The 14294-nt window shown below is 42.8% G+C and overlaps 1 protein-coding gene across 3 annotated transcripts in view; it reads left to right on the top strand.

Annotated features, from left to right (window-relative positions):
• gemin8 (gem (nuclear organelle) associated protein 8) overlaps positions 1-7103 on the top strand; it is a 28481-nt gene extending 21378 nt beyond the window's left edge. For all 3 annotated transcript variants that reach the window (XM_070893044.1, XM_070893045.1, XM_070893046.1), the window contains exon 3: positions 6768-7103. In XM_070893044.1, coding sequence (XP_070749145.1) covers positions 6768-7024 — 257 coding nt within the window. In that variant the 3' untranslated portion in view covers positions 7025-7103. The remainder of the gene's footprint in view (positions 1-6767) is intronic.
• Positions 7104-14294: the final 7191 nt, after the last annotated feature.

Below are 14294 nucleotides of genomic sequence, written 5' to 3'. Positions count from 1 at the left end.
AGCAGAGGAAGGGTTGTATTGGGGAATAAAGTTCCCTTGTCTGATCTGAATGCAGATCAGTAGTGTGGATTATTAACATGCCATCTCTATAGATTAAACTAGATAAACCTGGATAAAATTTAACAAAAAATCTAGTTTAGCCTTCAACATCTTGTAAAAAGAGAATATGTAAGACGAGAACCATTGTTAACCACATATAAACAACCCCCATTATACTCCAGTAAAATACAAAAATAGAAGTATTGCATGACCTGCTGTATACATTTACTTTTGTTCCCCTCAGTGAGATAAATGTCAGTGTTGGGAATGGGATACTTTTACACTTTTGGCAGCCAGTCTCCAGCATCAACAGATCACGTGTTGATCCAGATGTGGGGACAAAGCTTCCTCTACTCTGGCTCCAGCACTAACGATATTCCTTAATCCTGATCTCAGAGGAGCAACCCTTGTTTTCCCACCTCCAGCACCAGTTTAAGCTTGTACTTAACTGGGTGACGCTGGCAGATAACGCCGAATTAAAGGCAGCTTTCTGTTTTGCACTAATGACCGCTCAGACTGACTATTCAAAGTTATTTCACTTGGGACTCTTGCAGTCAGCAAACAGAAAAGACTTGCACCCCATCACTCTTGGGCTGGATTCAAATCCCGGTCTTAGAAGAAAGGGTCATGCTGGTAATGGGAGTTGATGCCTACTGTGAATGCCAAGATCTAAAAGAAAGGCTTTTGTCTTCCAGCAGTGATTCCCTCCTTATTTAGACAGAAATGTTGGAAAAAACATTTGAGTGCTGATATCAACTGGCTTGAGCTGTACTATGTGAAGTAGTTGAGTTGACATATGTAGTTAAAATGGCAATTGCTGAAGTATGGATAGGTTAATGACTGTCATTATTGTTAATTTAACACACTTGGGCTCATTAGATCCACCTTCCTCAAAGGGTGTAATTGTCTGTCACAGTTTTTATCTTTTTCCTCAAGAGAAGGATGCTAGTAGTGGGAAATGCAACACTTTTTGAATGTCAGACACGGGGTGTTTAAACAGTTCCAAGTCAGATCTAGCTATCTTAAATGCAGAGTAAAGCTCCTCTTTATTCCAATAGTGTACATTAGCTGTAACCTTGGAAGAGCACCCAATATTGCAGAAATGCCATATTTTTCCATTCTTCACATCAACCATCCTGTCGCCTCCAGATGACATTTCCACTTGATGGTGAATTAAGAGAAGTTGTGCTGTATGACTGCACCCACTAGGAACTGAGTTGAGACTGTCTAAACATATTTTACATAACATCCTTACAGTCAACAAGCAGAGGAGACTTTCATTCCCATCTTTGGCCTCGTGGTGGTAAGCAAATGAAAAATGGGCCTTGGTCCTTGCTGAGCTAGCTGATATCAGCTACAATGGTGGTGGGACGCTACGGTTGACTTCACATTCTCTTCTGGAAAGTGGGCATGTACTTACAGCTGGTAAAGACTTGGCTATGACACCCCCTCTTTGTCACATAGTCTACTGGCACAAACAGTGTGAGCATGAGCATGAAGAGTAATCACTAGGATGAAGTACCGGGGCCTGCCAATGGTCTTGGCACTATAGGCCTGCATGAGGCAATGCCTTATGGTGGCGGGGCAGGAGGGCGGGAGGGAGAGAAAAAATTCAGAATCACTGAATGGGGGAAATCTACGGGGAAAAAAGTTCAAGTTGATACATAAGTACTTTTAACTGTTAAGTTCAAGTACTGTGAAAATATGAACTTTGAGTCTATACAGATGTGTGATAAAATGTTGTCATATGCTTTGAAGAATTAAAATGCTCTTTGCAGCAACTTGACCCTTGATTAGCTTCATCCCTGTGTATTTATCTTTGAGGCTTAGACGTGCCATCTGTTCACCGCCAATGAATTGCTCCAGCCTTCAAACGTTTCATGATCGCATACCAGAAATTAAGAATGTATGGCATTCTCTTCATAACACTACTAAAAATTTGAACCTTATATTTAGGGTAGGAACTATACTACTCAGTACTGCACTGAATGGGGGGAATCTCGATTATGTGCTCCAGTCTCTGGGGTGGGACTTAAACCCACAACCTTCTGACTCCGAGGCAAGAGTCTCCCACTGAACCAAAGCTGATACCTTTAACTTTACATGGATGCATGTGACCCAACTGTGGGGGCATCGCGACCAAGTGAGATGCTGGCCCTGTGCATATTTTCTAAGCAGAATAGCAATCTTTGGTTAGTACCATTGCTCTCTTTCTCTCGCTGTCCCCTCCCTTCCAAGATTGGAGATAAGTAAATTCTTGTGTGCCTTCTACACTGAAACCTCAGCTAAAATGAGCACATCATGGCTCAAACTTGAGACCTCAGACTGCAACATCAGATTAAGAACAATGGCACCTCATAATCTAGGGAAACATCCCAAGGCACTTCAGAGGTTCAATTGTTTCTTATTTGATGGTGACCAGTGGTTATCAGGTTTCTCTGGTTTCTGTTCAATTGCTACCATTTGAATAACATCTCACCCACATTAAAAAAACTATTGTATTACTTGTAGATAAATTTATTAATGGATTATTGTGAGATTAATAGATGGAAAATTCAGATTGATAGCATAATTATCAATTAGCTATTCTAAGCCTGGTTTGTTAGTGTACTTGTTGAAAATGATGACAGATTGGAGTTAACAACTGACATTGCAATGTCAGCTGGTTTAAGTCTAATCTTATTGCTTGCATTCTGATCTATGAAGCAGACAGCTGTGTCAGTGGCAAAATAAAAGTGACTGATACAACACTGATTCAAAGGGAATGCACGATGCTACCACTCGAGCATTGTACTTGAATCAGCTTTCTCTGGGCTTCTCTCGCCATGAAAACTGAGTTAATATCAATGCATTTATTGCTTGGGCAGGACATAGCTACTCTTGCATTGGTGTCAGCGGGGTGTTTATGCAGCCAGCAACAGCCCCAGTGTAAAGCTGCTTAAATCTCTGCAGCCGCAGTCCAAGAAGTCCCACTTAGTGGAAAACATTGGGGATTACAGTTCCTTTTTAATGAAGCTGGTATAAGGAAACCTGATTATGAAAATGGTCAGTCACTTGTGTATGTCTGGCACACTGGCACTTATCATTCCAGTGTTGTCACTAGGAATGCAGTAAAGCTTAATGGAAGGAGAGGGAAGGATAATTGTTTTTTTAAATTCAGGAGTGAAATTAGAGATTTTATCCTTTCAAACCTTGTCCTCACCAGTTATTAACATGTTTAGTTATATAACAGGCTGGTGGAAACTGTTTGAGGTGATGATTTTTTGGTAATTTAAGTATACTAAAAGTTATAACACATCAGTAGCTATATGCTAAATCATTCAAGTAGCTGGTCAGAATGATTTCGAATCTTATAGAAAGGCAGGTGTAGCAGTGAGAAGTGTTTTTAATCTATTTGAGTGAATTCGTGTTTGTGTAAGTTTCTTTCTTGAATCGTTATTTTGTGGATTTTCTGTACGAATGAAGCATTTTAAATGTTGCTGAGAGTGTGAATAATACCGACATCGAACTAGGAGAGACCAATGGTTGTGTCATGTGACTCATCATATTATCATAGGCAGTCCCTCGGAATCGAGGAAGACTTGCTTCCACTCCTGATGTGAGTTCTTTGGTGGCTGAACAGTCCAATACGAGAGCCACAGACCCTGTCACAGGTGGGACAGATAGAAGTTGAAGGAAGGGGTGGGTGGGACTGGTTTGCCGCACGCTCTTTCCGCTGCTGCACTTGATTTCTGCGTGCTCTCGCCGATGAGACTCGAGGTGCTCGACACCTTCCCGGGTGCACTTCCTCCACTTAGGGCGGTCTTTGGCCAGGGAATCCCAGGTGTCAGTGGGGATGTCACACTTTATCAGGGAGGCTTTGAGGGTGTCCTTGTAATGTTTCCGCTGCTCACCTTTGGCTCGTTTGCCGTGAAGGAGCTCCGAGTAGAGCACTGGCTTTGGGAGTCTCGTGTCTGGCATGCGAACTTTGTGGCCTGCCCAGTGGAGCTGATCGAGTGTGGTCAGTGCTTCAATGCTGGGGATGTTGGCCTGGACGAGGGCGCTAATGTTGGTGCGTCATCCTCCCAGGGGATTTGTAGGATTTTGCGGAGACATCGTTGGTGATATTTTCCCAGCGAATTGAGGTGTCTACTCTACATGGTCCATGTCTCTGAGCCATACAGGAGGGCGGGTATTACTACAGCCCTGTCGACCATGAACTTGGTGGCAGTTTTGAGGGCCTGGTCTTCAAATACTCTTTTCCTCAGGCGGCCGAAGGCTACACTGGAGGCGGTGTTGGATCTCGTCGTCGATGCCTACTCTTGTTGATAAGGAGGCTCCCGAGATATGGGACTTAGTCCACGGTGTCCAGAATCGTGCCATGGATCTTGATGACTGGGGGGCAGTGCTGTGCGGCGAGTGCTGTGACTACCAGGATGGTGGAAGGTGAACTAGACAGACTTTTTTTTTCCTGTCTCAGCATGGATTTGTGAAAGGGAAATCATGCTTGACAAATCTTCTGGAATTTTTTGAGGATGTTTCCAGTAAAGTGGACAAAGGAGAACCAGTTGATGTGGTATATTTGGACTTTCAGAAGGCTTTCGACAAGGTCCCACACAAGAGATTAATGTGCAAAGTTTAAGCACATGGGATTGGGGGTAGTGTGCTGACGTGGATTGAGAACTGGTTGTCAGACAGGAAGCAAAGAGTAGGAGTAAACGGGTACTTTTCAGAATGGCAGGCAGTGACTAGTGGGGTGCCGCAAGGTTCTGTGCTGGGGCCCCAGCTGTTTACATTGTACATTAATGATTTAGACGAGGAGATTAAATACAGTATCTCCAAATTTGCGGATGACACTAAGTTGGGTGGCAGTGTGAGCTGCGAGGAGGATGCTATGAGGCTGCAGAGTGACTTGGATAGGTTAGGTGAGTGGGCAAATGCATGGCAGATGAAGTATAATGTGGATAAATGTGAGGTTATCCACTTTGGTGGTAAAAACAGAGAGACAGACTATTATCTGAATGGTGACAGATTAGGAAAAGGGAAGGTGCAACGAGACCTGGGTGTCATGGTACATCAGTCATTGAAGGTTAGCATGCAGGTACAGCAGGCGGTTAAGAAAGCAAATGGCATGTTGGCCTTCATAGCGAGGGGATTTGAATACAGGGGCAGGGAGGTGTTGCTACAGTTGTACAGGGCCTTGGTGAGGCCACACCTGGAGTATTGTGTACAGTTTTGGTCTCCTAACTTGAGGAAGGACATTCTTGCTATTGAGGGAGTGCAGCGAAGATTCACCAGACTGATTCCTGGGATGGTGGGACTGACCTATCAAGAAAGACTGGTTCAACTGGGCTTGTATTCACTGGAGTTCAGAAGAATGAGAGGGGACCTCATGGAAATGTTTAAAATTCTGACGGATTTAGACAGGTTAGATGCAGGAAGAATGTTCCCAATGTTGGGGAAGTCCAGAACCAGGGGTCACAGTCTGAGGATAAGGGGTAAGCCATTTAGGACCGAGATGAGGAGAAACTTCTTCACCCAGAGAGTGGTGAACCTGTGGAATTCTCTACCACAGAAAGTAGTTGAGGCCAATTCACTAAATATATTCAAAAGGGAGTTAGATGAAGTCCTTACTACTCGGGGGATCAAGGGTTATGGCGAGAAAGCAGGAAGGGGATACTGAAGTTTCATGTTCAGCCATGAACTCATTGAATGGCGGTACAGGCTAGAAGGGCCGAATGGCCTGCTCCTGCACCTATTTTCTATGTTTCTATGTTTCTAATTCCTATGTTCCTATGTAATTCGTGAGGAGCATGATTTCCCAGAGGGTTATCACTTACTAATGGGCTGGCTTGTTGCCCAGATTTATTTATTTTTACAAATTTGTAATATATTAAACGGCTCAATTTATCTTAACAGCATATAAAGGCATTTTTGATTAATTGAAATGCAAATTATAATAGTTGTGAATCCCCTGCCTCCAGACCGATACTCCTAGACCCTGCTGTAAGTGGTGCTTTAACATCCAGTCCCAGACCAGCACCAGCTAAATAAAAATACTAAATAAGTTGAACTGTTTTTCCTAATTTGGAGATGCAATCATAAAGGCATTGTACCATATTGTACCCGGTATCATTTTCTCACTGTAGATGACATATTCAGTGCTTTACAGTTAAAACACTGAGTACTTTAATCTATTTCAATCAAAATATGGGCCAAAATTGTACTTTTATCTATAATTTCAGTTTGAATATTCTACAGCCCTGGCATGTGTGTGTGATAAAGTGATGAAAACATCTACCATTCCAAGATCTAATGCTTGTTTGCTTTGTTTTTTTTTAAAAGATAAAAGTATGAGGTGTATTGACTTGACTTAAAAGAAAAATCATAATTGTAATTGGACTTGTAGAGTAAATTGAAATGTAGCAGTTTTTTTGCAGTTTCTATTCTCCATCACTAGAATTACATAAAATGACATAATATACAGCACAGAAATAGGCCATTCAGCCCAACTGGTCCATAGAGGAGCTCTAGTTCGAGGAGGCTTGCCTACTATTTCCACTGAGGACAATGTAGTGCAACATTGTACCACTCAGCGGATGCCTGTAGACTTCATATGTGAACATTTTGACACAGGGCCAGCTGGACCAATATGCTCATTCATTTCTCTCTCTATCTGTGAAGTTTAGAAATCAACATTTACATTTATTCTACATAATGCTCACTGGGGCACCCTTGTATGTTCGCAGAGCGACAGCAGCAGTATGACGACGAGCAGCAGGCTATGTATGTACCGGCTGACCGTGATTTTCACAATGCTTCGGGGAGAACAGTTCAGCCACCTGCAGAAAGACCTGGTGAAAGGAGAATGGTTGAAATGAAGAAACTATACGGAGATGATGCTGCTAAAATCCAAGGAATGGAAACAGCAATGCAACTCTCGTTTGATAGAAAGTGTGATAAGAAGCAGCCAAAGTACTGGCCTGTAATTCCGCTGAAGCTTTGATTGCGTTCCCTTATCTTATAAAGACTTACTGACATTGCTGACTAGTGTTAGTTTTTTAAACTTTATTTTGAATTTTAGCATTTTTACTTTAAATTTGTTTACATGTTTTAATAAACATGGAAACTTTTAAAATTACCAATGAAGAATGAAGCGATGCTTTACCATGGAAGCCTCATTTATTTGCACATTACCACAGCAATGTGACACAGATCAATAACTGGACATGCAGAGGAACAATGTGATCCACTTGCTCACCTCACCAGGCTTGTGGAACTGGAGCTTCTCTAGTCTTGGCTCATTCCCTTACATTTGGGGTAATTCATCTTCTCTGCACCTTTTCCACTGTTTCGAGTGCTTTACAGACCAGTTAATTGAAATGGGAAGGTGGAATATATTCAAGGTACAGAGCCAAAAACAGCATTGAAAAGTACTTTGTACACTTTTGAACAGAAGGAAGGAGGCAAGGCCAAAGGATATTGGGAAGTAGCTGTAATGGGCAGGAGCAAAATTATGAAAAGATTGTCTCCCCAAAGGTGATTTATGTACAAAGAACAAGGAGTAGACCAGTGATGGGTGAAGGGAGCAAGTAGGGACATGAGGCAAATAGATGTCACCAGGATAGGTTTGGGTAAGGCTACAGAGGTATTTGAATGGGAAGATAAATTGAAGTTGATTCATAGGGGTATGAGGAGCTAAAGGTGGCTGGCAATGATTGGGTAATAGTGCAGACTTTGAGTAAGAACCTCAATGGAATTTTGGATGAATTACAGCTTGTGGAGGGTACATGTGTGGTAGCTAACGAGGAAAATATTTGAAAAGTCAAGTCTTGTAGTAACAAGAGAAATGGGGTCAAAAATATGCAGGGTTATGGAGGCAGTCTCTTCGAGGGACTGCCTATGATGATCTTGGTGACAATGTGGGGACAGCGGCTTAAAATTACTATTAATTTAATTTGACTTCACTTACTGTAAATGAGTGGCCTTGATATGGTTTAGTAAGATTGGTAGAGTGGGTTCAGGTAAATCATCTGCTTCACGCTCATGTCTCACGTTCCTGTATTTGGCGAGGATATTGAGGGAAAGTGCAGTGCTTATCCACAGGCAGGCTGAGGGAAAGCTGAGATGTTAACTGCGGGCATATTTCACACCTTCATGTGAATAGCGGTAGCTATGGTCTGAAAGATTTCCTTGCAACCCTTGGGCAGGGAATGCTGCTGGAGAAAAGCAAGGGAAAAGGAACATTTATATTAAAAAAATTACTGGACAAGAACATTGACCTGCAATTCCACCATTATAATACAAGTGATCTAAGATTTTAATTGTGAATAAGTGGTCACTGACTAGCACTATTCTGCAAAGTTGGAAGGCACAGACTGCGAGATGAATGAACATGCACTCTTAAGCAGTTTGTTTCATTGCCATGGAAATGTTTGGGCACAATTTGTTCTGCATTGGATTGCAGCACAACAAAATCTTTTCACACTTGGAGTGCTTAAAGAATAAGATTGACTATAATATTTCATATTGGTACATGGAGTTGCTTTACCTTAGTGTCGACAGTGCCTATTCTCAACTTTCGGTGTGAGAATTGTTCACCTGATAACTCTCAGTTTTGGTGTACAGGAGGAATTCCCAGGAAGACGCCATCAAACCCATCAGTTGAATAATTTCAAGAAAGGGTTGAGAACTCTTCATGTTATTACCTCACGACCACCAGCGATGCATACCACCCATCCACTTCCACATTGCAATGCGCCCTTTCTTCAACAGTTTAACCTCTGTTAAAAATGTTAACAGAGTAGATATTAATTGTGCATTTTATTTGAAAAGTAATATTTTTAATGATGCAGCATTCTTTTATCACAAACTGCACCTCTGCACAGTAGGATGTGGTTCTGGCCCCTTGGTTGTCCAACATTACAGAGAGCCTCGAAAGAGTCAAGTTCAGTTAATTAAATAAATCTGGAATAAAAAACTAGTATCAGTCAGGGTGACCATGAAACTACCGGATTGTCGTTAAAAACCCATCTGATTCACTAATGTCCTTTAGGGAAGGAAATCTGCCATCCTTACCCGGTCTGGCTACGTGATATCAAGAAACGGCTGAGCACACTAGATACAGCAAAGGCTACAGGCCCCGAAAACATCCCGGCTGTTGTGCTGAAGACTTGTGCTCCAAAACTAGACGCGCCTCTAGCCAAGCTGTTCCAGTATAGCTGCAACACTGGCATCTATCCGACAATGGAAAACTACCCAGGTTTGTCCTGTCCACAAAAAGCAGGACAAATCCAATCCAGCTAATTACTGCCCCATCAGTCTACTCTCATTTATCAGCAAAGTGATGTAAGGTGTCGTCAACAGTGCTATCAAGCAGCACTTACCAATAACCTGCTCACATGCCCAGTTTGGGTTTCACCAGGACCACTCGGCTCCAAATCTCATTACAGCCTTGGTCTAAACATGGACAACAGAGCTGAATTCCAGAGGTAAGATGAGAGTGATTGCCCTTGACATTAAGACAGCATTTGACCGAGTGTGGCATCAAGGAGCCCTAGTAAATCTGAAGCCAATGGGAATCGGGGAAAATTCTCCACTGGCTGGAGTGAAACCTAGCACAAAGAAAGATTGTTGTGGTTGGAGGTCAATCATCACAACACCAGGACATCACTGCAGGAGTTCCTCAGGGCAGTGTCTGAGGGCCAACCATCTTTCGCTGCTCCGACAATGATGTTCTCTTGATCAGAAGGTCAAATGTGAGGATGTTCGCTGATGACTGCACAGTATTCAGTGCCGTTCGCAACTCCTCAGATAATGGAGCAGTCCATGCCCGAATGCAGCAAGACCTGATAAGTGGCAAGTAACATTCGCGCCACATAAGTACCAGGCAATGGCAATCTCCAACAAGCGAGAGTCTAACCACTGCCCCTTGACATTCAACACCATTACTATTGCCGAATTCCCCCACCATTAATATCCTTGAGGTCACCATTGACTCGATACTTAACTGCTCCAACCATATAAATACTGTGGCAACAAGAGTAGGTCAGAGGCTGGATATTCTGTGGTCTGTGGCTTGTGTCTTACCTCCTGACTCCCCAAAGACTTTCCACCATCGAGAAATATACATAAAAACATAGAAAATAGGTGCAGGAGTAGGCCATTCGACCCTTCGAGTCTGCACCGCCATTCAATATGATCATGGCTGATCATGCAACCTCAGTACCCCATTCCTGCTTTCTCTCCATACCCCTTGATCCCTTTAGCTGTAAGAGCCACATCTAACTCCCTTTTGAATAAATCTAATGAACTGGCCTCAACAACTTTCTGTGGTAGAGAATTCCACAGGTTCACAATTCTCTGAGTGAAGAAGTTTCTCCTCATCTCATTCCTAAATGGCTTACCCCTTATCCTTAGATTGTGACCCTTAGTTCTGGACTTCCCCAACATCGGGAACATTCTTCCTGCATCTAACCTGTCCAATCCTGTCAGAATTTTATATGTTTCTATGAGATCTCTCATTCTTCCAAATTCCAGTGAATATAAGCCTAGTCGATCCAGTCTTTCTTAATATGTCAATCCTGCCATCCAGGGAATCAGTCTGGTGAACCTTCGCTGCACTCCCTCAATAACAAGAATGTCTTTCCTCAGATTAGGAGACCAAAATTGTAACAATATTCAAGGTGTGGCCTCACCAAGGCCCTGTACAACTGCAGTAAGACCTCTCTGCTCCTATTCTCAAATCCTCTCACTATGAAGGCCAACATGCCATTTGCCTTCTTCACCGCCTGCTGTACCTGCATGCCAACTTTCAATGACTGATGTACCATGACACCCAGCTCTCGTTGCACCTCCTCTTTTCCTAATCTCTCACCATTCAGATAATATTCTGCCTTAGTGTTTTTGCCACCAAAGTGGATAACCTCACATTTATCTACATTATACTGCATCTGCCATGCATTTGCCCACTCACCTAACCTGTCCAAGTCATCCCGCAGCCTATTAGCATCCTCCTCACAGCTCACACTGCCACCCAGCTTAGTGTCATCTGCAAACTTGGAGATATTACATTCAATTCCTTTGTCTAAATCATTGATGTATATTGTAAATAGCTGGGGTCCCAGCACTGAACCTTGCGGTGCCCCACTAGTCACTGCCTGCCATTCTGAAAAGGAACCGTTTATTCCTACTCTTTGCTTCCTGTCTGCCAACCAGTTCTCTATCCACGTCAATACATTACCCCCAATACCATGTGCTTTAATTTTCCACACTAATCTCTTGTGTGGGACTTTGTCAAAAGTCTTTCGAAAGTCCAAATACACCACATCCACTGGTTCTCCCTTGTCCACTCTACTAGTTACATCCTCAAAATATTCCAGAAGATTTGTCAAGCATGATTTCCCTTTCATAAATCCATGCTGACTTGGACTGATCCTGTCACTGCTGTCCAAACGCACTGCTATTACATCTTTAATAATTGATTCCAACATTTTCCCCAATACCGATGTCAGGCTAACCGGTCTATAATTCCCTGTTTTCTCTCTCCCTCCTTTTTTAAAAAGTGGGGTTAGATTAGCTACCCTCCAATCCATAGGAACTGATCCAGAGTCTATAGAATGTTGGAAAATGACCACCAATGCAACCACTATTTCTAGGGCCACTTCCTTAAGTACTTTGGGATGCAGACTATCAGGCCCTGGGAATTTATCGGTCTTCAATCCCATCAATTTCCCAAACACAATTTCCCACCTAATGAGGATTTCTTTCAGTTCCTCCTTCTCACTAGACCTTCGGTCCCCTAGTACTTCCGAAGGTTATTAGTGTCTTCCTTAGTGAAGACAGAACAAAAGTATTTGTTCAATTGGTCTGCCATTTCTTTGTTCTCCATTATAAATTCACCTAATTCTGACTGCAAGGGACCTACCTTTGTCTTCACTAATCTTTTTCTTTTCACATATCTATAGTAGCTTTTGCAGTCAGTTTTTATGTTCCCTGCAAGCTTACTCTCATACTTTATTTTCCCCCTCCTAATTAAACCCTTTGTCCTCCTCCGCTAAATTCTAAATTTCTCCTAGTTCTCCGGTTTGCTGCTTTTTCTGGCCAATTTATATGCCTCTTCCTTGCATTTAACACTATCCCTAATTTTCCTTGTTAGCCACGGTTGAGCCACCTTTCTCGTTTTATTTTTACGGCAGACAGGGATGTACAACTGTTGAAGTTCATCCATGTGATCTTTAACTGTCTGCCATTGCCTATCCACCATCAACCCTTTAAGTATCATTCGCCAGTCTATCCTAGCCAATTCACGTCTCATACCATCGAAGTTACCTGTCTTTAAGTTCAGGACCTTAGTCTCTGAATTAACTGTGTCATTCTCCATCTTAATGAAGAATTCTACCATATTGTGGTCACTCTTCCCCAAGGGGCCTCGCAGAGCAAGATTGCTAATTAATTACATAGAAACATAGAAAATAGGTGCAGGAGTAGGCCATTTGGCCCTTCGAGCCTGCACCACCATTCATAAGAATATAAGAATTAGTAACAGGAGTAGGCCATCTAGCCCCTCGAGCCTGCTCCGTCATTTAACAAGATCATGGCTGATCTGGCCATGGACTGAGCTCCACTTACCCGCCCGCTCCCCGTAACCCTTAATTCCCATATTGGTTAAAAATCTATCAATCTGTGATTTGAATACATTCAATGAGCTCACCTCAACTGCTTCCTTGGGCAGAGAATTCCACAGATTCACAACCATCTGGGAGAAGAAATTCCTTCTCAACTCAGTTTTAAATTGGCTCCCCGTATTTTGAGGCTGTGCCCCCTAGTTCTAGTCTCCCCGACCAGTGGAAACAAACTCTCTGCCTCTATCTTGTCTATCCCTTTCATTATTTTAAATGTTTCTATAAAATCACCCCTTATCCTTCTGAACTCCAATGAGTAAAGACCCAGTCTACTCAATCTATCATCATAAGGTAACCCCCTCATCTCCAGAATCAGCCTAGTGAATCGTCTCTGTACCCCCTCCAAAGCTAATATATCCTTCCTTAAGAAAGGTGACCAAAACTGCACGCAGTACTCCAGGTGCGGCCTCACCAATACCCCATACAGTTGCAGCAGGACCTCCCTACTTTTGTACTCAATCCCTCTCGCAATGAAGGCCAACATTCCATTCGCCTTCCTGATTACCTGTTGCACCTGCAAACTAACTTTTTGGGATTCATGCACAAGGACCCCCAGGTCCCTCTGCACCGCAGCATGTTGTAATTTCTCCCCATTCAAATAATATTCCCTTTTACTGTTTTTTTTTCCAAGGTGGATGACCTTACATTTTCCAACATTGTATTCCATCTGCCAAACCTTAGCCCATTCGCTTAACCTATCTAAATCTCTTTGCAGCCTCTCTGTGTCCTCTACATAACCCGCTTTCCCACTAATCTTTGTGTCATCTGCAAATTTTATTACACTACACTCTGTCCCCTCTTCTAGGTCATCTATGTATATTGTGAACAGTTGTGGTTCCAGCACCGATTCCTGTGGCACACCACTAACCACCGATTTCCAACCTGAAAAGGACCCATTTATTCCGACTCTCTGCTTTCTATTAGCTAGCCAATTCTCTATCCATGCTAATACATTTCCTCTGACTCCGCGTACCTTTATCTTCTGCAGTAACCTTTTGTGTGGCACCTTATCGAATGCCTTTTGGAAATCTAAATACACCACATCCATCGGTACACCTCTATCCACCATGCTCATTATATCCTCAAAGAATTCCAGTGAATTAGTTAAACGTGATTTCCCCTTCATGAATCCATGTTGCATCTGCTTGATTGCACTATTCCTAACTAGATGTCCCGCTATTTCTTCCTTAATCATAGCTTCAAGCATTTTCCCCACTACAGATGTTAAACTAACCGGCCTATAGTTACCTGCCTTTTGTCTGCCCCCTTTTTTAAACAGAGGCGTTACATTAGCTGCTTTCCAATCCGCTGGTACCTCCCCAGAGTCCAGAGAATTTTGGTAGATTATAACGAATGCATCTGCTATAACTTCTGCCATCTCTTTTAATACCCTAGGATGCATTTCATCAGGACCAGGGGACTTGTCTACCTTGAGTCCCATTAGCCTGTCCAGCACTACCCCCCTAGTGATAGTGATTATCTCAAGGTCCTCCCTTCCCACATTCCCGTGACCAGCAATTTTTGGCATGGTTTTTGTGTCTTCCACTGTGAAGACCGAAGCAAAATAATTGTTTAAGGTCTCAGCCATTTCCA

The sequence above is a fragment of the Pristiophorus japonicus genome, chromosome 11 (assembly GCF_044704955.1).
Source record: "Pristiophorus japonicus isolate sPriJap1 chromosome 11, sPriJap1.hap1, whole genome shotgun sequence".
Taxonomy (NCBI): Eukaryota; Metazoa; Chordata; class Chondrichthyes; family Pristiophoridae; genus Pristiophorus; species Pristiophorus japonicus.
Note: the sequence above shows the minus strand (reverse complement) of the source record. Positions and strands in the feature narration are given on the sequence as shown.